This window comes from Anolis sagrei, chromosome 1 (genome assembly GCF_037176765.1).
Source record: "Anolis sagrei isolate rAnoSag1 chromosome 1, rAnoSag1.mat, whole genome shotgun sequence".
Classification (NCBI taxonomy): domain Eukaryota; kingdom Metazoa; phylum Chordata; class Lepidosauria; order Squamata; family Dactyloidae; genus Anolis; species Anolis sagrei.
Genome location: NC_090021.1, coordinates 58,507,822 through 58,532,597, shown reverse-complemented (window position 1 = coordinate 58,532,597; position 24,776 = coordinate 58,507,822). Strand labels below are relative to the sequence as shown.

The window sequence follows — 24,776 nt, the reverse complement described above, 5'->3', positions numbered from 1 at the left end:
GTTTTAGTGATTTTGGTACGCTGTTCAACTTAGCAACTTCTTGTTATATTTTTTTATATCTTGCCTTTCTTCCCAAATTGGGATTGAAGGGACTTGACAATTTAAAAAATCATCTTGAATATTAAAAAGGAATTGAATTATTCTCAGTGTTAAAATCACTTTTTAAATGGTAAGACGCAATTAAAAGATCTTAAAAGATCTGTCTTTGGAAATACCATGAGCAATCAACTTCCCACAATAGCAAATACAGACAGAGTACCTTCAAGTAGATATTTTGCACATAGATGCAAGTTGATACTAGCATGAAGTCCAGAAATGAGCTTGTAAAATACACGTTTCTCAAGACAAAGGCCTAAACAAGAAAAAAATGGTTAAAACCTGTACCAACTTACTATGACTCACTGGTCTGGTCCAAATGTCCATGACTCCCATCACAAAAGCTTTACTAGTGCTGGTTATGACCAATAAAATTTGATAGCTTGGGTACAGGTTAGATGAAAGAGTGCATTTCCCTGCAAAAGCCTAGTTTTGAGATCCTTGCGAAATGCCTTCTCTTGCTCCCATCATCATCACAGGGATGGCAGATTAGGACCCAGAACAAGGTTTTCTCTGTGGCTGATCCCAATTGTAGAATTCCCTTCTACAGAAGACTAGCTTGGTCCTCTCTGTGCTCTTTTTCTGCAGAAAATCAAAGGCAGGCTTTTGACATTCACCTGGTTGTTGCATAAGTGTTTTAAATTGAAGTTATTGACCTTTACCTGTTCTTCTGTTATATTTTAAATTGTGAACTGTGCTATAACCCATGAATAAGATGAGAGCCAAATTTAGGTGTGTTTAACAAATATTTTGCTCTCTTTTTAAGAATGTGTGGAGGCATATTTAGAAAGGGCTAAAGAGAAGGAGAATATATGTTTATTTTAGAGGTTGGAGTTGAAAATCTTAAAATGTCTACATCTATATAAATACAGATAGGGAAAGGAATGTTACTGAAGAAAAAGAATGAGAATGCAGCCAGAGAAGCACCAGGGAGGGAGCAAGAAAAGCAATCTGCATCTATTAAGGATCCAGCATAAAGGCAGAAATGATGCGGTCTCCCATCCCATTATCCCGTAAACCAGAGAAAAAAAGACTGCATTTCCTTCCACCTCGGGTTTTTTTTTTAATCCTGAGCAGAATTTAACAGAGGCAATGGAGAGCTAGTTTGGCACTTCAGGTGGAACGAAGAACTCTTCCAGATAAGCCCTATATCCCAGGATTTGATCGCAGGTTTCTGCTTTAAACTGGATTATATGAGTCTGCACTGCCAGATAATCTGGTTTAAAGCAGAAAACATGTGGTCAGATCCTGGAATATTGGGCCTGTCTGGAAGGGTTCCAAGTGATCACCATTTTCAACTTCCTGCAAAAGATTCCTGTGGCCATTTTTAATAGGGGTACACAGGCTTTGACTTTATTAAAATGGCTACCAACATTTATGTGCAGAAAAGCTTATGCAAAAAAAGCCCTTCCTAAAAATGGGTGTTGTTGTTCCATTCCATCTCAAGCTTCAAATGGCTTCTCCACTTGGCTGAGATCAAGAAAGAAGTTGAGAAGAAGGGCAAGGATATATGCCTTTTTTCAGTGGTTTGGGAAAGGGGGAGAAACTGGGATGGGGGGAGGGGCTTCTTGGCTCTACCTTCACTGTGGGTCCTTATTCAAGTACTGACATGTGTAAACATCAACCCATTCTTCTTGGAGATTTTGTCAATATTTTTTGGGTATAGATGATATTTTATTTTAATCTGTGTTGTAAACTGCCTTGGGTCTCATACTGTCAGAAAGGTCAAATGTACATAAAATAAATATGTAATAACACTCTGGTTTCCTAGTATGCCAATGAATGGCCTTAAGAATTGTTTGCACCCAAATTCCCACCCCCTGCACGCTCTTTTAAAATCATGTACAGTCTAGAAGCTTTTCTTCAGTTTTCAAACAAATCAGATTTAAGATCCAGACTTTGCTGTACTCGCAGAAGGGAGGAAACACACATTTTGTCAATTTTCTTTTCTATCTGCAATCCCGTATACACTCTCAAATTCTGGAAATTGGAAAAAATCCCTGTGATAACACAGAGGGACTATAGAAATTGATACAACAAGCTTTTTCTTTCCTTCAACCAACAGGATTCTTTATAGAATCAAAAGCATTCTGTGGAGCTGAAACCATGTGGCAATTTGAAGTTAGAACAGAAGCAATAGGTAACAAATCAGGATTAAATCAGAATTTCAGAGCCTGGCTTCTTTTCACTAATTTATTCATTGTTTGGAACGTGCAATATGTTAAAACCTGCAAGTTGATCTCTTCCTTTAGTTTGCAGAAAATGGTAGGCAGTGCACAGAAAATGGTGAGCAGTGCACACTGCAGTTCATTCATATCATGGAAACCCATGGTTTTATTAAATTTGTATCCTACCTTTCCACCAAAAATGGCACTCAAGGCAGCTCATAATAAAAAAAATTAAAAACACAAAACCTCAATTAAAACCTAATATAAAATCAAACACAGTGGCAAGCAAGCAATAAAGCAGATACCTAACTATCCAATGAAAACTTCCTTTGGCAACAAATCCACTTACATACTAAAGGCCTCCCTCACCAAAAGGATCTTTGGCATGAAGGGGAAGGACAACAGAGAGACAATCCTGCAACGGATAGCTGCCAAGGCCTATATAGGAAGGTGACACTGGGGGCTGCACATATGGGACAAGTTAAATAGATGCATTGGTAACAGACATTTTGCTCATGCAGATAGTGGGAGAGATTTAACTTTCATAATCTTATGTTCTAACCATGCTACTAAGCTTCAAGAAGCTTTTGAGCATTTGGCTTGAATTGAATGTATTAAGTTTGTCCTGCTGCACCAGGATAAAGTGACCTTGAGCTACAATATCAATATTATGATTTTATCATTATAGTGTTCCAGAAACAAATGGCTAAATCTATGGAACTAAAAAAAGACTGAAAGTTAACTGTGGTACACGTTTTCTTGACTGAGATAAATTAGTCAGTATTTTAGGTACCACAAGATTTCCTGGTTATACAAGCGCATCAAACTAGCAATCTTCTATTTCATCATCATTTCTCCAAGGTAATTTATTTACCTTCTAGCCATGTATAGAATGATTCTCCTGGGAACACAAAATGAAATTCAGATTAGAATTTTGAAACTGCTAAATAAATTTTCAAATACCCTAAGAAACAATTCCTCAATCAAAAACATGTAAGTCTATATCAGCTTTAAAAAAATTCTGTATAAACAGGCATAGGAACCAAGAGACATGAAAATCTCAAAGTCTGCTATACTGGTGTTTACTAATGCATAGATCTCTAAAGATTCACTAATCTGTTTTCTTCATTAATGATAGAAAATCCTATCTGGACAAATTAGCAATGATTACCAAGAAACTATTTCCTCAAGGAAAGGACAAACAATTATCAACCACACTGCAAAGACTGAGTGGTGTACATCCTGTTCTGCCTCAACTGGCTTCTCTTTTGCCTTCTTCCCTCCCTTCCTTGAAACTTAACAGCAGCAATCAGCGCAGTGTTATTTTCAGTTATAGACTTCACATATTTTAACTATTTATTTGCTCTAAAACTTTAAGAGACTCACTGAAAGAACACTACATTATGAAAACTCACCATCATCCTCACCTGAAAAAAAGGAAAGTTTTAAAAGATGAGTAACAAATCATTCTATTCATAGATTTCGTTTTAAACAAAAATATACATTTGTTAATTTAAAAAAATGAATAAGTTTTTGGATTTGTTTAGTTCATCCATTTTTGTACTGAGAATATAAAGATGCAACTAATAATCTCAAAACAGCCATACAATACAAAAAGATGAGCTTAAACTTCGGTTAAAGAAACAATCAACATGGTACCTGATCAAATCTTTAAAGAAAGTGTAATTCTATTCAAATCAACACTTTGTTTTTTTTCACAGGGTGCAGGTGTGCTTTTGAAATGAGTATTGATGATGGATATTCAATCAGCATATACAGTTCATAATTTTGTATTAACTATGATAAATGTATTGATTGCATCCTTTCTTGGAAGTCAGCCAGAGCATATAGCCAAAGTTGAATATAAGCTCCAAAAACATCTAAACTAGACAACCAAAATGAATTTATTTGTGGGGCATTCAAAAAGTTTCCAGATACTTCAGAAGGCACAAAATGATTTTTAAGTGAGGCTGCATGCTGGGATCACAGGAACCATGTGTTAAAAGCCTTCAGAGACTTCCATACCACTGATATGATAAGGCTGGATAACTAAATATCCTCTTTCTCTTAAGGTGAATCTTCTTGTCAAATAGATCATCTTCAGATGTTCTTATTTGAATTCCTACAGATGCTAGGAATGCACGTAACACATGGAATGATTTATCTGCAGTAGAGCCAAGCTCACAAACTATTTCTGAAACACACTATTTCAATTCCCTGAATTCCATAGCATTTAGTCATTGCACTTAAAGTGGGTCAAACTGCATTAACTCTACAGTGTAGATACATCCTGAGTCATCAGATGAGCTTTATTCTATTCACATATGCTTAAAATGGTATTTAAAAGCATTCACTGCTATTTCCTTTTCTGCTTGTTTGCCATTTTAGACTTTGTAATGTTAGTTGACACTTTTATAAAATGTGGATTCATTTGTAAAGTGCTATGACAGCACTTGTCAAAAGAGAACTGTATATCAAAGAAATATGAACACAAAAAGGACAACGAAAAGGATCGCTGGAGAGTTTATATAGTATTTCTTAAGTCCTTTTTATATTTTTAAATGAGTTAGGCATTTGTTGCTTCAAACTTTCAAGTGGCAGAGCTTTGGATTGGATGGCCCTTGTGGTCACTCCCAATTCTATGATTTTATTAAGTTACAAAGAATTTAATTCCTCACCCTTGCTTGGGGCCAGAGGATTCAGTGGACGATACACAGAGCGTGGTCTAAAAGAAAGAAAAGATTTGAGATAAAGTTTCTGCAATTATAAAAAATGAAATGCTTTAATTTTGCCCTCCCTCCCCAGTTACTTGAAGCAATTTTCTTCATAGATACTGTTCCATACTCTCCAAGCAGAGGGCCCCTTATATCCAGTATATCGTTCTGGATTCAGCAGCAAATCCACATACTGAGCATCAGGAGATCTCTCATCTAGAGAAAAGAAGGAATTCAGGTGATTTCTTGGTTGTTTTCCTTTACCACACAAATAAGAGACAAATAGGTTGCTGGATACATATGTTCATTATTACTACTAATAACAACTAAAGTATATATATGAATGAAAGATTAAAAATAATATGCCAAATTTATTCTAAACCCATGCACCCTTCAACTCTCAAGCAGGACTTTTGAGTTAAAAGTTTCTTTAAAAAATGCTACAGCAAATAGCCTGCTACCACTTCTTCTTTTTTTTCTTCACAAAACATTGGGAAAAGAAGAATAACATGAAAGTGGTACGATGACATTTTGTTAGTTGTGCCACAGAGATTTGAAGCAACACACACACAAAACAGCATTCTATTTAATAGAAGGGGCCGAGCTTTCAGTTAAGTGGAATTCAAACTGACTTTTACACGTTCTTTTGCTATGGTTACTTAAAAATGAATATAACTGCAACAAAAAGAGAAAACAACTGAATACATGAAACAAGCTACCTGTATATATGGTCATGTTATTTGTTTCAGAACTAATCTTTATTCAAAGAAAAAAATTCAAATACTTTAAAGATGTTTAAACAATGTTATAAAACTGTTTGGGAAAATTTGGGATTCAGTTGTAATAGCAGAAGAAGGAGGTGCCTTACAAATACGATAGATACAATAATCCATCAAATCAAGGTGTAGAGGGTTATGAAGAAGCCTAACCAGATGTTGCCATTACATCTGAATTGGCAAATTATGGCAAGTGCATACACTTCAAATCAGTTTCCAAAGCCAGTGTTTGATTAAACAAATCTGAATTTGTTTAAACAATAAGCAGATATCATATTTTAATTTGGATATAATAAGTGAAACTTGCAATAAAACGTGTCGCATTTTAGTGGTTACAGCCAACTACATGCCCATGTCATCTTCCAGGGAAGTCCATCTCATTGCCTTCCTTGCCCTACTTGTCAGCATTTTGTGGCCATTATGCTAGCTCAATTCTAATTAGCTGTTTTAGAATTCTATCCACAACTTTCATTATTTTTCATCTGTAAAAAACAGGGAGCTCACCTGTAACTGTGGCTTCCTCCAACCCTGATAACCTTCCCAAACATGTGTGTGTGTGTGCATGCAGATGAAAGTAAATTTGAAAAATATATAAGATGGAAAATGACAGTTCACATTATTTGGTTTGTACATTGTTGCAAACTATGCATGGCAATCAAATGCAAATGTGCAGGAAAATTGTGAGAAACAGAGTGCATGGTGCCCTGGTTCATTTGTTTTGAAGGATCTTTAGAACCAAGTTGATTTTCTAAGAGCATTTGGACAAGTGTTCTCTTTGAGAAATACATGGATCAATTTTTAAAGTGTAAGAAAAACAAATTAAATGTGATGGTTCAAAAACAGGTTGTAAAGCACACAATTCAATAGAGCAATCGGTTTTACCATCAAGTTCACAAAAATGATCCTGTGAATCATCATATCTGGCCCAGTCAATGAAAGCCTCTTTAGTTTGGTTGCTGTGGAAAAGGAAGACAAAAAAGAGTATTAGTAAATGGATAATATTGTTGTGTTTCTCCAAGACGTTTCTGATTTATGGCAACCCTAGGACAAACTTATCATAGAGTTTTCTTGGCAAGTTTTTTTTTCATTGTGTTTGTCTTTGCTTTCCTCTGAAGCTGAGAAAGTGTGACTTGTTCTAAGGCTACTAACTGAGTCTCCTAAGCTAAGCAGGGAATCAGCTTCTGGTCTCCTGAGATGTATTTCAACACTCAAACCACTATGCTACACTGGAAAATGCATTCATTTATATTTTTAGAACCTTTTATAGAAAAAAATATGTCTATTATTATTGAAATGAGGCTAAAGCGGTTATAGTCCCCAACGTAAGTAAAGCAGGTCAGAAACAATTACAAAATATAAGATATGTTTTTAAATGTTATAATAGCTGTATTAAGTAATGTTCAAACAACTGCTTTCTTAAAAGAGACATAATTCCATACTTGCACTTCAGAGTAATATTTTCAGGTAGCTATACTCTAAAGAGCAGCTATCTTTTCATTGTTCTACTGTAAATTATATCCTTTAATGTCTACCTAACTGGCAAATCGTTATTGGTTGAAAGTATTAGGAGAAGATCAGAACAGTCTGGAAATATATGTATGACTGTATGTTGCTAGCATAGGAACAGTTTTATTTCTTATTACTCTGTTTCTTGTGTTCATCTTATTTGTATACAAATGTTACAAGTCAGTTTTTTATAAGATGCGATTAACAATAATAGAAGTTTTCCTGAGAACAACAACATGGAGGTGCATACTATAAAACTAACAATATAGGGTTTAATTTTCTTACTCAAACTCTTCTTTAAAAAAAAAGGCTTACCTCAATGTACTATTAATTGCTCCCAGTTTATTAGCTTGTTCACAATCTTCAAGTTCTTTGGTATGGTTTGCTATTTTTGAATACTGTTAAGGAAAGACACACAGTATTTTTCATATAGAGTACAGATACTTTTATTTATGGCAATAGCAACAACAGGGGTAGTACCCTTATGGCAATAATAACAGGGACAGTACCCTGAAAATACTATATGTACCCATTGTTTGAGTGAAATGCCCCCTTCTGAAACACAGAAAGATATTTCTATTCTTACACAAACTCTTAGAATCTCTTGTTATATCTACGAAACAGATAGCACAAGACTATTATTAAAACATAGTTTCAGGATTTTGTTTTGTTTTTGTCAGAAACGACTTGAGAAACTGCAAGTCGCTTCTGGTGTGAGAGAATAGGCCATCTGCAAGAACATTGCTCAGAGAACACCTGGATGTTTGATTTTTTTACCATCTTGTGGGAGACTTCTTTCATGTCCCTGCACGGGGAGCTCAACCTACTCTCCCCAGATTCAAATTGCTGACTTATTGGTCAGCAGTCCTGCCGGCACAAGGATTTAACCAATTGTGCCAACAGGGGCTCCCATATCGTTTCAGTGACAAACAAGTATACAGAAAAAGAAAGCAAACACATGAAAACTGACGTACATAGTAATAACTCTTCTTCCATGCTTGCCTGACATTTAACATTTGAGATCTTTTAGGAGGAAGCCAAATTGTGAATGGTAGCCAATCAAGTTCTCTATTTTATGAGACTGGACCCACTTTGCCTCTGCTCATCTTGACAAACAGAAAGATAAGAGAATGATCAACTGTGTTTCCATGGCAAGGAAGAACAGTAAGACTCTGGTTCTACTGCCCGTTTCAATCTTGTTCAATAGAAAAGAAAAAGAACACACAGACAAAACAGCAATGACAAAGCCCCGCCAGTTACCCACTGAATAAACATAGCACAATGTTGTGGCTGGCAACTATTGGGCCTGGTGTGAATGGGCAGTAAGCTTTGGTAACTGAGGCAACTGCACTTTGCCTTTGTTGGTAATGAGAGCTGTCCTATTATATTATTATAGAAACTTGGTTGGACGATGTGGGAGTGGGATAATCTGTTTTGCCCATCTGGATTTTCTATGCAACATCAGGCAAGATCTGTGGCAAGAGAGGGGGGAACTGAAGTGATTTATTGTGATAATATCATCCCAATCAGCCACCACATCCTCCATTCTACAGGGTTTGAGTGTGTATATTCAAAGGTGGGTGACCATAACAAATTAGGAATTCTGCTGGTGTACCACCATCTTGTTGCTTAACATTTCTCTTCCAGGGCTATCTGGGATAGTCTCTCAGGAGAAAGCTGAATCCTTGTGGCTTGCGATGCTGACTGATTTCAACATCTGTACTCAGGCTTCTATGACAGCTATGGGTCTGTCCCCAATTATCCCCTGCGAAGAAACTACTCTTCGTCCCCTGCAAAGAAACTATTAGATATCAAACCAAAAAACATCAAAATTGGTTTGACGAAAATGACAACTCCAGTATGCTGATGACAACGTCATCTGTGCGCATTCAGAAGACCTGCAAGCCACTCTAAACACCTTTGCAGAAGCATATGAGAAGCTTGGCCTGTCATTAAACATTGAGAAAACCAAAGTGCTCTTCCAGCAGTCCCTCTCCAATGCCAGAAATAAAACTTAATGGTGTAACATTAGAAAATGTTGACCATTTCTGCTACCTTGGCAGCCACCTCTCCACCAAAGTCAACATTGACACCGAAATTCAACACCGCATGAGCTCTGCAAGTGCAGCATTTTTCCAAATGAAGCAGAGAGTGTTTGAGGACCGGGACATCCGTAGGGATACCAAGGTGCTTGTTTATAAAACTATTGTCCTCCCAACCCTGCTATACGCCTGCGACATGTGGACAGTCTACAGAAGTCACATGCAACTCCTGGAATGGTTCCATCAGCACTGCCTCCAGAAAATTCTGCAAATCTCTTGGGAAGACAAGCGGACAAATGTCAGCATGCTGGAAGAAGCAAAGACCACCAGCATTGAAGTGATGGTCCTCCGCCATCAACTCCGCTGGACTGGCCATGTTGTCCGGATGCCTGACCACCGTCTCCCAAAGCAGTTGCTCTACTCCTAACTAAAGAACGGAAAACGGAATGTTGGTGGACAGGAAAAGAGATTTAAAGATGGGCTCAAAGCCAACCTTAAAAACTCTGGCATAGACACTGAGAACTGGGAAGCCCTGGCCCTTGAGCGCTCCAGCTGGAGGTCAGCTGTGACCAGCAGTGCTGCAGAATTTGAAGAGGCACAAATGGAGAGCAAAAGAGAGAAACGTGCCAAGGGGAAGGCGTGTCAAGCCAACCCCGACCGGGACCGCCTCCCACCTGGAAACCGATGCCCTCACTGTGGGAGAAGATGCAGATCAAAAATAGGGCTCCCCAGCCACCTACGGATCCCCCCCCCCCCCCCCCGGGTACCACTCTTGGAGGACCATCATCCTCGGACTACGAGGGATCGCCTAAGTAAAGTAAGCAAGCAAGTAAGTCCCCAATTATGCTGCTGAGCACATCTAGACCGTGTTTTATGTCCAGAGTAGGATATTGGCAATCTGGGAATGGAGGCACTGTCTACTGTTTCTCTATCATGCACATCAAGATCACTTCTTGATTGTATCTACACTTCGTGGGAATCCATGCAGGATACATTAAGATAATCCATTTCTAGAGGGGCTGATGTATTCAGATGGATTCTTGATTACTTTTGGGGCATTACCTACTTTTTCAGACAGTAATCTGGGGCGCTTTGCTGAATATATGTACTATATTGGATAATTATGGGTTAAATATTCCAATTTTTAGAAATATACCACAGCCTTTGGTGGCTTCTCAAATGCAGAGGTTCCTGGATGAAGTTGAATTTTTATATCATTTCAATCTGGTTTAAGGTCTGGTTGTGGGATAGCAAAGTGTTGGTTACTTAATTCAGTGACCTATATAGGAACTGGACAGGCAGAGTGCAACCCTGTTGGTTCTTCTCGACCACTTTGTGGCTTTCAAATATGGTATCCTGCTGAATTGCCTTTCTCAAAGGAGGCTTGGAAGAACTTCTACAATAGTTCCATTCTTTCCTGGAGAGGCATTCTCAGAAGTGGTTCTGGGAGAGTCTTGTTTGACTTCATTAGTCTCCTATGCCAACTAACATATACAGTTAGTTATCCTTTCTGAGAGAGGATAACTAGAGTTTTGGGCTCAGAGCTCACCAGTATACTGAGGAGACATACTTCTATTAGTCCTTTCCAGCTAACAGCAAAAAAGTGGTTCCTGTACTAAATAGGTGTCTATGGCAGAAAATTAAAATATTGTGTAAGGTCTTTTAATGAATTTCACATTTAGTGTTAAAGTCTTAACTTCATAAACTGTTTAATCACATTTTACATAATTCCTATGCTTTTATTAAGGACCTTTTGTACTGTTTCATAACATGTTGTTAGCTGCCTTGAATTCTATTATTGGGAGAAAGACTGGATGTAAATTAATAAAAAACACATTTTTAGAACGAAATTACTCACTTTGTTAGCACTTCCAGCTTTAATTCCAACTGGTACTTTACTCTGGAAGAAACATACAAATGATGTAACTATTCACTCTTACATGTATTATTCTTGGCCTCAAAACTAAATAAGCTGAAGAAAGTGCAGAATTTTATCTTACAGGTAACTTTTACATTCACTCTTTTCCTCCAGGGAGCTCAAGGTAAGGTACACAACTTTGCTCTTCCTGCTTTCATTCCTAAGGGACCTTTATGAACCAGATAAAGTTGACAAAGAGTGATTGACTCCATGTCAACTGGCTTAATGTGGACTAGAATCTTGATTGAACAAGCCCCAATTCAACACCCCAACCACTGAACCACACCAGCTCTGTTAAATGGGTGAGCCAAGCCTCCAGGGAACCAGTTGAGAGGTGACACCCTATCCTGGGATGGGCTGTATAAAATCCTGAAGTCTTCCAAATTGAAATTCTATTAAATCAATGGATAATCTTGTGTATTGTGTATTGTCTTGTATTGTATTGTGTATACCTAAATTGTTGTAAACCGCTCTGAGTCGCCTAAGGGCTGAGAAGAGCGGTATACAAATAAAGTAAATAAATAATAATAATCTCTGAAAAACGCTTAGGATAGGCCTATCAGTTTGGTTAGCTTTCGAAACAAAATCACTCATCATATTATAGACAAAATCTAAATACTATTTAATTCAAAGGTGTTTATTTAAGCCACTGCAGTTCCAGTAATTGTAACAGGATGAAAAAAACTATTACATTGGGCTTTGAATGTTTCACTCATTTGATCTGGCATTTCAATTAAAGACCAACAGTGTAATGGTTTGAGTATTGGACACCAACTCTAGAGACAAGGGTTTAAATCCCTGCTTAGCTATAACACCCCACTAGTTAACCTGGGACAACCATGGAAACTCACTAGTTAACCCTCTCAGTCTCAGAGGGAGACAAAGGCAATCCCACCCTGAACAAATCTGGCCAAGAAAACCCAGGGATAGGTTTGCCTTTGGGTTTACCTTAACTCAGAAATTACTTGGAGGCACACAACAACTTTAACTGAATTTAACTGCTTCTTTACTGAGAACAAGAATCTTATTAGCAAGTCTCTTTTCGTAAATAGAAATGTAATATCAAGTCGGCTTAAAGTTGCAACATCGAATGCTTTTAGATGCTTGCTAGGAAACTTGAGCATTTATACAAATAGGCTAAATCCAATGTTAGCTCTTTCCATTGAAATTAAACAGAATTCATTAACTTGGGAACTACGACTTCCATCCATTCCAAGGGCTCAACTGATGATTACACTAACATTACGTTGAGTCTCATGCTCCTTAAACCCTTCTGTTTAAGGAGCTCCACTGGCTGCCATTTATTTTCCGAGCCCAATTCAAGGTGCAGGTGCTTACCTACAAAGCCCTGAACGGTTTGGGACCACCCTACCTGCGTGACCGCATCTCCACCTACGAAACCACACGCTCACTCCGGTCATCTGGGGAGGCCCTGCTCGTGATCCCACCCACGTCGCAAGCGCGCCTGGTGGGGACACGAGACAGGGCCTTTTCTGTGGCAGCCCCCTGACTTTGGAATGCCCTTCCAAAAGATCTTCGCCAGGCCCCTACTTTAGCAGCTTTCAGAAAGAACCTAAAAACTTGGCTGTTCCGATGTGCCTTCTCAGATTAGGAATCCCCACCCAAGTCCTAGAAGCACTTTAGCACAATTAACATTACTGCACACCGTACTATTTTATTCCCATGCTCCTCCTACCACTCTAGCACTTTTAACCCTGTACCCCATTGCGCTGGCCGGCCCAGTTTTAAAGTGTCATGATGTATTGTTATTGTCGTTATTGCTTGCTTAACTTATTGATTTGCTATGTTTTCTACTGTTGTGTTTGTTTTACTGTATTGTGTTTTGAGGCTTCGGCCTGTGTAAGCCGCATCGAGTCCTCCGGGAGATGCTAGCGGGGTACAAATAAAGTTAATAATAATAATATACATGACAACAAAATTAGGTTTTCTGGAGAGAGGGAAAATATATTATTTGGCTTTCTTTTCCCCCCCTTAAACATACCTCAGGACAAGGCTCTACATGGCAATCTCTGATAGAACAATGGCCATCATCTGCCCAAAAGGGACATGGTCTCTTCAGATTAACCTTAAAGTCAATGAGATAGACAGATATTTTCAATTAATTAATTCTCTTGTAGACACTAAACAACAGACAATATTTTTTCTATGAAAACAAGAAATTAGGGAGAACTGAGCAAAATCTAGATTTTTGCTTATTTGGTTGATTTTACTACATTCTTTCAAAAATAGCTAGGTGCAATCTTGGAAATGTGTCTCCATGTTTATAGAAGTATCGTAAACTGAATCACACATTGGAAATACATTCTATTTAAATATAAAGAATTTCACTAGAGATATATATTGTTTTCAAAAATGTTTGCAGTTAAATATATGAAATCCACATTAGGCCATTTCTATAACATGACAGTGCTTAGAATGTGCAACATATTTTTCATTGCCTTACATGATGAGGCCATCAGACAGTGCTAGTACAAGATGCAGTAAATGCTACCAATTCAGATTCTTTTAAGGTGGATGAGACAAATTCATGCAGGAAAATGGCTACGTCTTCAATCGCAAATATAGAGTCTACATTCCTCTTAAAGTCACATTTCAAGGAAATGTCAGCGATATTGCCCAAATAATATATATATATACACACACATACATATATATTCTTCCCTTTACTTTACCTGAACAATCAAGATATTAGCAAAGTAGTATCCCACATTTTAGCTGAAGCAAGTTCCTTGTTATAAGGTTCAACAATCCTTCACCTGTCTTGCAAACAATTTTATTGTCAAGAAGGCAAAAAACTCAACACAGATTTGATCTTAACCATCTGTGATGATCTGGTTAATGGGGTAGAAATGGTGGGAATTTTAGGTAGAAATGACCATATTCTCCTGGACTTAGCTATACAGCAGAAAGGGAATCCCTTGGATATCTTGATTTCAGTAAGACCTTTGACAAGCTTCCCTAGCTTCCAAATTATATTCTTGCAAACAAGCTAGTAAAATGTGGGCTAGATGATGCTACTGTTAGGTGTACTGGGAATTAGTTGAGCAACCAAATCCAAAGGATGCTCTTCATCCTGGAGAGAAGTGACTAATGGGATGCCACAGGGTTCTGTCTTGGGCCTGGTATTGCTAAACATCTTGATCAGTGGCTTGGATGACGGAATAGAGGGCATGCTTATCAGACCTGCAGATGACATAGAATTCTGAGAAGTAGCTACTATCTCAGAGCACAGGGTCAGAATTCAACGGTTTAGGCCAAAACTAATGAAACTAAATCCAACAGCAATACACAAATCTAGAAGGGTAGACACTTGACTTGACAACAGTACTTATGAAAAAGACATAAAAAATTAGTAGACTACAATTTGAACAAGAGTCAGTGTGATACGGCAGCTTAAAAAGCCAATGCAATTTTAGCCTACATCAACAGTGAGATCATGGGAAATGTTCTGCTTTGGAATGTTGAGTCCAGTTCTGGGCATCACAAGATGAATATTAACAAGCTAGAACGTGTACAGAGAAGGGTGACTAAAATGATAAAGGTTTTGAAAAGAAGGTACTATGAGGGGTGGCTTATGGAACTGGATATGTTTCGTCTGAAGAAGAGAAGGGCAAAGGCGCATGTAAATACTTACAAGTAAATCATACTGAAGATGGAACAAGCATATTTTATTCTGCTCCAGAGAATGCATCAATAGATTCAAACAGGAAAAAAGATTCTATCTAAACATTATGAAGCCCATTCTGACAGTAAGAGCTGTTTGACAGTGGAATAATAATAATATCTTTATTTTAGTACCCCGTTTCCATCTCCCCGAAGAGACTCGGGGCGGCTTACATGGGGACAAGATAAGCTAAAGCCTGTTTGCAATTTTTAATTGGTACGTAATTATATGTGTGATATTAATGTGATAGCTTTGACAAAAAAGAAATGAGCAGAAGAACTCAAAATTTCACGAATTATATTTACAATGGATGAGATTTAGCATGTCCAGTATAAATGGCAACTGTGGTTCTTCAGGGAGCTTGAACTTTCAGATTGGTATGGCTTTACTTGTACTGTTACTGCACTAGAAAGATAATTTTCAAAGCTAGATATTCTTAAATCTCTTCCTGTTCCATCACTAAGATTTATCTTGCACGCATCTGTTTTCTGAGATGACACGCACCACATAAGAGATTCTTAAAAGATTATTGCAATGCTTAAATCTAGTCTGTTTGCATTTTACATTTAAAGTGAAAATTGTCATGGAACTATAGAATCCTAGAATTGGAAGAGACCACAAGGGCCACCTAGTCCAACCCTTGCCATGCAGGTACAAAGAATCAGAGCACTGCAGACAGAGTACTTTGATTATATGTACTATTCCAGGCTTGACAAGCAAAGCTTTAGGATCACCTCTTTCATATACAAGCCACAATCTTTTGAAAAAAGAGCTGTTGGTACTACTTGTACATATATACTATGAAGATGCTAAAAGAACATCTGTTATGACAAATTATGATAGTCAGAAGCAGCAAGTGCCCTATAAACTCATGTGTAAGGTTAAAAAAAAACAGATAAAAAACTGAACCCAAAAACCCCTAGGTCAATTTATCCATGGGTCAATGTGAGAACTGTATCTTATCTCTTATCAAAAATAAAACTGTTCCCTTCTCCAAGTGACAAAAGGCTAGAACTTAGTTTATTTTGGGAGATCCCAAAGAAGCACCTCTACTCACTCTCTGTCATGGCACCTCTTCTAGCCTTTCAGAATACCTGGGTGGGAAAATGGCAGTCCAGTGGTGGTTTGCTCCATGAGGCAGCATTGACAGAGTTGGAAGAGACCTCGTGGGCCATCCAGTCCAACCCCCTGCCAAGAAGCAAGAACACATTCAAAGAACCCCTGACAAATGGCCATCCAGCCTCTGTTTAAAAGCTTCCAAAGAAGGAGCCTCCAACACACTCCGGGGCAGAGAGTTCCACTGCTGAACAGCTCTCACAGTTAGGAAGTTCTTCCTAATGTCCTTTCCTGTAGTTTAAAGCCACTAATAGTTTTCCTCCTGTGTGAAATGGTATCCGGCTCATCCATAAATCATATCAAAATCTATAATTTTGATCTCATAACCTGTCCATGACTTATCAAAATGCATACAACTCTGACGTTTAATCAACCGCTGACTTGATAAGCTTACATCACATTTGTCCATTATCATTGGAAATGAAATAACCACAACTCCTCTAAGTTTTTCTAGAAAAAAGGCACACCAAGTAGCTTTCTTTGTGTCAGACAGAAAGCTACTTTTGCCAAATAGAAGGGAGAGGCAGTGTCCGACAAAGACAAAGCTGGTTGTTGTTGATAGCAATAGCTTATAGAAAAAAATATTTTGAATACAGAGAAGCAAATAAGCATACTGTATTTTACTTTATGTTGTTCACTGTATATTACAAATAAAAACATGTATAATTATTCTCAGTCATTCTATGAATCTTGGAGGTAAGCAAACAGGAAGCCTATATATAAGGATGCAGCAAGTAAGTTCCAACAGAAGAACATTAATATTGCTAATGATACTGAAAGCTTGAGCACACAGTGCTTTACAGCATATAGTATTTCTGAGGACTAAATCCAGTAATTGGCCTCAATTAGAAGCCACTCTCTAAATAAATGTTTTTTTTATATCTGTCAACTTGCTAATTTCCCATTGATTCAGTGGATCTATTTTAATTAGGCATTTAAAACTACATTTAGCTGTGAATCACCAGCACATCATTTATCAAGCATTCTCAAACAAAAATATCCAGTTTAAATGGTATAACCTTCATGTTAGCAGTTTTAGCAAGAGCAAGCAACAGGTGCAGTATACACTTTCCTTCTCATTAGTAGAAACCACAGAGCTTATCTAGATTCAGTTTATTTTCACTGAATGAGAACAATGCTGAAGGTCATCAGCGGCACCTGGTCATTATTATTTCCAAACATAGTTAAGATTGCTTCGGTAAATGAAAATTGTTTGATTCTTATTTACTTGAGCTATCAGTCATCAAGCAAATTCCCATGGTGAGGGGGAAGGGACAGAGAAGGGAAATACTTTTTAAACAACCCTAAATTCTGAGCTAATGACAGGTACACAAAAGTGATCTTAAAAAATCATATCTGTATTAGTTCACAGCATTTCAAAATTTTGCCATTCCTTGCACCAAACAATTTTCCTTGTCACAATTACTTGTGATTTCTTAAAAATTACTTTAGTCTTAAGAATACATTTCCCTATATTGCTTAGGAGAATGATAACTTCTACTTATTGAGTGATAGTCTATAATTACATTACCTTATAATATCTGAAATAATCCCGTTCTTGAAGTTTCTGTATTTTGGGGAAAATCTTAAAGTTGTTGAACTCATCAATGCTCTCTATGTCACATAAGCAGTCATCAAGTACTCCTGTAAGCTATAAACAAAAGAAAAGCCACACAGATAAAGAGAAAATATCACTTATCCAAGGGATTTTGAGTAACATAGTTAATAAATTTCAAAAGCAGCAATCCAGTTATTCACACTGCATAGCATAACATTTCTCAGTGATACCTGGATGAAGGAATGACACCATATACATACAATCATAACAGTTGAAATACAGTATATGATTTTTTCTTACTGGCAGCCCAAACATGCTAGTAACATATATGACCTATGCAACTATCTGTACTTGTTTTAAATGCAGTTATCATTGCTCCTTCCAGACATTAAATTGACTTTAACTGGACAAATCCTGCATATTAATACAGAACACACGTGATATTTTTGTATACATAATCTTTTCAAAACATGATCAGATTGGTTTTTATCAAATCTTTAACTCAATAAGTTTGTACATGACATTCCAAATCATATTTGTTATATCTGCATACTCGGAGAATAAGAACATCCCTATAAAACTTTTTTATTTTATTGGTAAAAGGTTGATCATTACTATAGAGATGGCTGACAGAATTTTAAGAATTGCCATTATGTACTGCATTCTGAGAAAAAAATTACTGTTAAATGTATCAGTGCTCAGAAAACAAGAATTTCCTTCCATCATATAATTCCATTCCACCATACAAAAAACTTGGGACAATTGAAATAGGTATCCGATTCTATTACACAATGGCAGAGTTAGGTACAGGATGAAACATAGGTTTATTAAAGATAATTTAAATTTTAGTCTAAATTGCAAAGTTATTCATTTCATTTCCACAGCATCTAATATTAAGAAGCTAGAACACCACATGCTGTGTGTTTAAGACTACACATACTTAAAAAAAAGGTCTGATCAAACCATTAGACTGTGCTGTGAAGTCTAGATCTACAGACAAGGAATATACAAACAGACAGCTTTCCAGACACTTTAGTGTCTCTAACTCAAGATAGCATATCAAACATTTGTCTTTTCTTGTTTAATCATTGTGGTTATTCTGTGCCTTCAAGTTATTTCAAATTTCTGGAGACTCTAAGCTGAATCCATCGCAAGGGGGTTATAAGGAAGATCTGTTCAGGAGAGAGTTGCTTTTGTGTTTCATAAGACCAAGAATGTGACTTGCTTAAGGTCACCTCATGGGTTTCTATGGCTAAGTGGGGGTTTGATTTCTTGTCTCAAAATTCAAAGTATAATGCTCAAACCATTACACCATACTGTCTTGTTCATGTTATTTTACCATTTTACTCTAAGGGGACTATTTGCAAAACATGGAATAAAGTCTCTCTTAGCTCCTGTAAACCAATGGCTACAGTTATGTGCCTTATGACAAACAAACAAAAAGTATCCCAAACATTATTATAACACAATGTAATAATAATAAACAATAATAAAAAGAAGGGGGGAAGGCATCATTAGAATCAAAATGACTAGGTACAAGCAACTGCAGAAAAAGAATGTCTCCAGCAAGGATGGAAATACATTAAATCTCTATGAACAGTAGGACCTCCACAAATGAGGTGAAGGAGACTCACAAATTTGGGAAGGGGTGGGGGAGAGAATAAAATGTAATTTTTAACATGAGAAAATACCTCTCTCATCTAGATCCTCCAGTGAGAATCCATGGTCAACCTTTGGCAAAAGCTGACCACAGACTCACACTGGGAGATCTACACATGTCAACAAAAGTGTTCTCTCTAGGAATTCCAAGTTCTCTAGTCTAACTCTATGAACAACTTTTGGCAAAAGTTGCTCATAGTCTTGTCTCATACTGGAGGACATAGAGAGATATATTAATAAAATCTGCAAAGGTCAATATTGGGGGGGGGGGGGTCATCGTAACCTATAAGAAACCTTTCCAAAGTAAAGTTTAAGAATACCAGAAGCATAGCTGAATGCCTGGATAACCAGTGGTTATAAATTACAGATCTTGTATTTTGTAAAATGATTCCAAGTACAGGAAGTATTTGTTCAGTGTTGTTCCTGAAAACCATTTATGAGTTACCTGAGGTTTCTAAAAGTGAACCAATGAGGAAGAGACACATATCTCTTCAAAATAAGAAGTGATCCATCATGATTTCAAGGAAAAGGTCAGTCAGCATATGTCTTCAACTACAGATTTAGTAGATAAATTAAAATAGAAAGGGCTCAACAAGTTAAAGAAAGTGGCCTGAGTGATGGAAAGATACCAACGGTTGTGTCATCACAAAACAACAGTAATACAAAACATAGAATGGCATTATGTTCAGCAGTTACAAAATTGTAAACTGCACTTACAATCTTGTAAGTGGTAAATTTACACTTCATAACTGGACATGACTCTAAAAATCTACCTTTTCAATCTGGGCAGAAGTCCAAAGAATCTGCAAAGCATTGCAGATCAGTGTCCTGGGACATGAAGTGTGCAGTGCTCTCAATTTGTGTGGTGCACTGTGCAGCAGGATCCCAAGGCATCTCTCCTGCTCCACACTTCTCATGACTAGGAGAGTATTGTAGATAGCATTTCCTAGCACCTGGGACCCCTTCTACACTGCTCTATAATCCAGTATCTGATCCCAGATTATCTATTTTGAAGTGGATTACAAGGCAGTGTAGATTCATATAATCCAGTTCAAAGCAGATAATCTGGGATCAGATACTGGATTACAGGGCAGTGTAGAAGGGGTCCCCGAGTAAAGAGGCACAATAAGCCTGAAAAGGAAAATTTTTGAGGGAAGGCATCATCAGATAAACACAAGGATGAAGCTTTGTCATCATAATTATTTTGGGCAATGCAAGCTCTCAAATACTGTTAATTAAAATATTTCTATCTCACCATATCCAAAAATATGAGTATCATCATCATCATAGTAATGGGACCCAAAGTCCAAACTATGTCACCTAGTGGCTTCATACAGACATGAAAGAGGGTAAGATGAAATGATGGGCATTCTGTCTCTTAAAGGTTTGCCATCACTGGCCTATAGAGTAAGCCTTGCCAAGAAAACTTAGTGAGAAGTTTTTAGAGTCTCCATGGATTGGAAACAATTTGAAGGCACATTACAATAACAGCAACACTTATGAGCTAGCAGGACTGGGCTTTGATAAACAGGGGAGACATACAAATTGTAAAGACAAATATGAGAGGAGCCAGTATATTGTAGTGGTTTGCATGTCTGGTTGGAACTCTGAGAGACTAAGTTCAACTCCCTGCTAGGCCATGGAAACCACGGGGTGACTTGGGCAACTAACCTCCCTCAGCCTTAGAGGAAAGCAATGGTAGATCTCTGAGGATAGGATCACTACAAAAAGGACAGTCTAGCCCAGGCATGGGCAAACTTCACCCCTTCACATGTTTTGGACTTCAAATCCCACAATTCGAAGCCTGGTCTAGCCCTTACCTCAAGACAACCAGGACACAAACTCACAACTGTCCATTTGTTTTATCTATGTATTTTAACAATGTTGTACCCAACTTTGAGCTGAAAGGAAACAGAGCTTTCCAAACTGTGACACACTAATGTGCTGCTTCACTGTGTAGGTGTGTCGCACAAACATCACAAGAAATCTCCGAGTCTATGTGAAATAAGTAATAGGTAAAGGTTTTCCCTTGACATTAAGTCCAGTTGTGTCCGATTCTGGGGATTGGTGCTCATTTCCATTTCTAAGCCAAAGAGCTGCCGTTGTCCATAGACACCTCCAAAATCATGTGGCCGGCATGACTGCATGGAGAGCTGTTACCTTCCTGCCAGAGCAGTACCTATTGATCTACTCACATTTGCATGTTTTCAAACTGCTAGGTTGGCAGAAGCTGGGGCTAACAGCAGGAGCTCATGCCACTCCCCGTATTTGAACCTAAAACCTTTCGGTAAGCAAGTTCAGCAGCTCAGCAGTTTAACTCACTGTGCTACCAGATAATAACATGTATGCATTTTTACACAGCAGAGTTGCTAAGTATCATCCAATTCATATTAGTATTAGTAATATACTGTTACTCATAAATGACAAAAATCTTGGAATATATTATTTTACAAATCATATATTAAAAAAATATATATGAGTTATGTTGTCACCCCATACATTTTGTTATTACAATGTATGTGTCTATATATCATATAAGGGGTGGTTTAACCTTGTTTGCTAGTATTACTGAATTGCGAAATGATGCATGTCTAAAAAGCGTGTCACCAACATGAAAGGTTTGGAAAGCTCTGCTGTAGAGCCACTAAAACCAACAGGCCTGGGCTGAGGAGAGCCTGGCCATCTTCCTTGCTTCAAAATAGCCAGGGCACACACTCACAGTGGATGTATTTTAATGTGTCCAACCTTGAGCCATGAGGAAGGCAAGGAACAAATAAAGTTTATCATTTATCTTATTATTGTTGTATGGCTGGATGGTTCAGGTGCAGGCTATTTGGCTGACTATCCCCTTGTACGAACCTGCCCGGGCCTTGAGATCTTCAGGAGAGGCCCTTCTCTCAGTCCCACCTCCATCTCAAGCTCAATTGATGGAAACTTCTTGGTGGCTGCCCCTTGACTCTGGAACCCCCTGCCCAGGGAAGCCAGAATGGCCCCCTTCCTGCTGTCCTTCCAGCGGCAGGCTAAAACCTTTCTATTCAGGCAGGCTTTTCAAGATGATGGTTATTAAGATCAATACAGGGGTTGTTGTGATTTTAGCTTTGAATATGCATCCAATATGTTTGAATGGTTTTAACTGTGAATCTTTTAATATTGTTTATATTTAATTCTGTTTTAATATTTATATATTCGAATACTTTAAATGGGAGAGCCACCGGTGGTGCAGCGGGTTAAATTGCTGAACTGCTGAGCGAAAGGTCAGCAGTTCGAATCCAGGGAGCAGGGTGAGCTCCCACTGTTAACCCCAGCTTCTGCCAACTTAGCAGTTCGAAAACATGCAAATGTGAGTAGATCAATAGGAACCGCTCCAGCAGGAAGGTAACGGCACTCCATGTAGTCATGCTGGCCACATGACCTTGGAGGTGTCTACAGCCAATGCTGGCTTTTTGGCTTAGAAATGGATATGAGCACCACCCACTGGAGTCGGACTCAACTAGACTTCATGTCATGGGGAAACGTTTACCTTATGTTTTAAATGCTGTGCGAACGTTTTTTATGTTAAGCCGCTTTGAGTCCTCTTCGGGGGAGATAAAGCGAGATATAAATATAATAATAATAATAATAATAATAATAATAACAATAAAGACGAACTACAAGCAGAGGCATAACACCATTGCTCAGGTGATTCATTGGAACTTGTGCCACAAATACCATCGGCCTGCGACAAAGAACTGGTGGGATCACAAGCCGGAAAAGGTTACAGAGAATAAACACGTCATGCTACTCTGGGACTTCCGAATTCAGACAGACAGAGTTTTGGAGCACAATACTCCTGACCTCATGATCGTGTTAAAAAAACAAAGTATGGATCGTTGATGTTACAATCCCAGGTGACAGCAGGATTGAAGAGAAACAACTGGAAAAGCTGGCACAGTATGAGGATTTAAAGATCATACTGCAAAGACTCTGGCTCAGACCAGTAAAGGTGGTCCCAGTGGTGATCGGCAAACTGAGTGCAGTGCCTAAAGACCTTGGCCTGCACTTAAAGACAATCGGCACTGACAAAATTACCATCTGAAGGCCATTTTACTGGGATCTGCACGCATTATTCGCTGATGCATCACACAATCCTAGACACATGGGAAGTGTCCGACGTGTGATCCAATACAACACCCAGCAGAGTGTCTACTGTGGACTCATCTTGTTGTGTTTCAAACAACAACAATGTCCTGCCAAGAAAGTAGAGTAAGCGTTAGGCAGAAAGGATGTACAGTGTCATATAATCGTGAATACAGATTATACATGAGTCTGCACTGCCATATAATCCAGTTCAAAGCAGGTAATCTGGATTATATGGGAGAGTGGATGGGACCAGGGTCGCATACAGCAATTCTTGGAGCCACTCAAACAGGCATGGGCACACTTGGGTTGTGTAGGTGTTTTGGACTGCAACTCCCAACATTCCCAACAGCCTCAGGCCCTTTCCTTTCCCCCCTCAGCCGCTTAAGTGTGCCTATGCCTGCACTAAAACCATCAGGGCTGGGTTGAACGGAGCCTCCCTATCTTCCTTTCCTCGAGACAAACAGGGACACGCGAATGGATGCTCATGCTCCCGCTTCCCCTCACCTGGGCCTCCGCCAAGCCACAGAGGCAGCCGATAGTCGCCGCCGCCGCCGCTGCCAGTAGGAGCCTCGCCGCTGCAGTTCTCCGGCCAGCCCTGCCGCCGCTGCTCATGCTGCAGAGCCCCTCAGCCGCTCCCGCCCGCTCTGAGGGGCCCCTGGCCCTCCTCCTCCTCCTCCTCCGCGTCGCCTTCCACTGAGGAGGACACCAAGCGGCTGGCTTGCCTCAGCCGCGAAAGGAACCTGTCAAGAGAGGCCCCCGCTCCTCTCGCGCCGGCTCACGCGCACGCGCCCTAGCTGCCTCTCGCGCCCACACCGGTCTTGTTGTGAGTCGCGAGCGTACGTGCGTGAGTGGCTGCGCGCGCCAATAGCAAGCGCTGGCCTTTTATCTCACTTATACCTCCGCTGCGTCGGCAACAGACCCTCCTTCTCAGTTTGCCGCGCAAAGCATCTTGGGGGTTGTAGTATATTCCACAGCGTCATCACTCTTTCTCTCTCTCTTCTCTGTATACTAGTCCACTCAGTAGGCGTTTACATTCCTCGCCCCTTCGGAAGGTGACAGACAGCCTCGGCGGCCAATAGGAAAAGACCACGCGCATCTTCAAAACAAGGAGGCCGTTTCATAACCGTCACGAAGGGGAGAGGCCTAAAAACCCTTTCAGAGAGGGAGTGTCATTTCCCAAATGGACTCAGAATTGAGTGTGCTGATTGACCTTTAAAGGAAAAAGGATGGAGGATGTTAAAAACAAACAAACAAATACCAAGGCTGCCTTTAAACAGTGCTTTTGTTGTTGTCAAGACTTCACAGTTTGAGGGTTTTTTTTAAGTTTTCTTGGCAAGGTTTATTTTTTTTTGTCATGTCAGGAGTGACTTGGGAAACTGCAAGTCGCTTCTGGTATGAGAGAATCGGCCGTCTGCAAGG

The 24,776-nt window shown here is 38.9% G+C and overlaps 1 protein-coding gene across 3 annotated transcripts in view; it reads right to left on the bottom strand.

Moving 5' to 3' along the window:
* The window catches only part of ERO1B (endoplasmic reticulum oxidoreductase 1 beta), a 30,023-nt gene extending 5,773 nt beyond the window's left edge, over window positions 1-24,250 (bottom strand). The window contains exons 1-11 of one of the 3 annotated variants that reach the window (XM_060753863.2): window positions 23,862-24,241; window positions 17,553-17,672; window positions 13,223-13,306; window positions 11,161-11,202; window positions 7,576-7,658; window positions 6,637-6,710; window positions 5,074-5,194; window positions 4,943-4,989; window positions 3,680-3,691; window positions 3,139-3,165; window positions 260-352 (exon numbers count right to left, since the gene is read on the bottom strand). In XM_060753863.2, the coding sequence (XP_060609846.2) occupies window positions 260-352; window positions 3,139-3,165; window positions 3,680-3,691; window positions 4,943-4,989; window positions 5,074-5,194; window positions 6,637-6,710; window positions 7,576-7,658; window positions 11,161-11,202; window positions 13,223-13,306; window positions 17,553-17,672; window positions 23,862-23,969 (811 nt within the window). In that variant the 5' untranslated portion in view covers window positions 23,970-24,241. Of the gene's footprint in view, window positions 1-259; window positions 353-3,138; window positions 3,166-3,679; window positions 3,692-4,942; window positions 4,990-5,073; window positions 5,195-6,636; window positions 6,711-7,575; window positions 7,659-11,160; window positions 11,203-13,222; window positions 13,307-17,552; window positions 17,673-23,861 lie in introns of all 3 variants that reach the window. The other 2 variants (XM_067464975.1, XM_067464983.1) reach the window with 2 other exon arrangements.
* Between the last annotated feature and the right edge of the window lie 526 nt (window positions 24,251-24,776).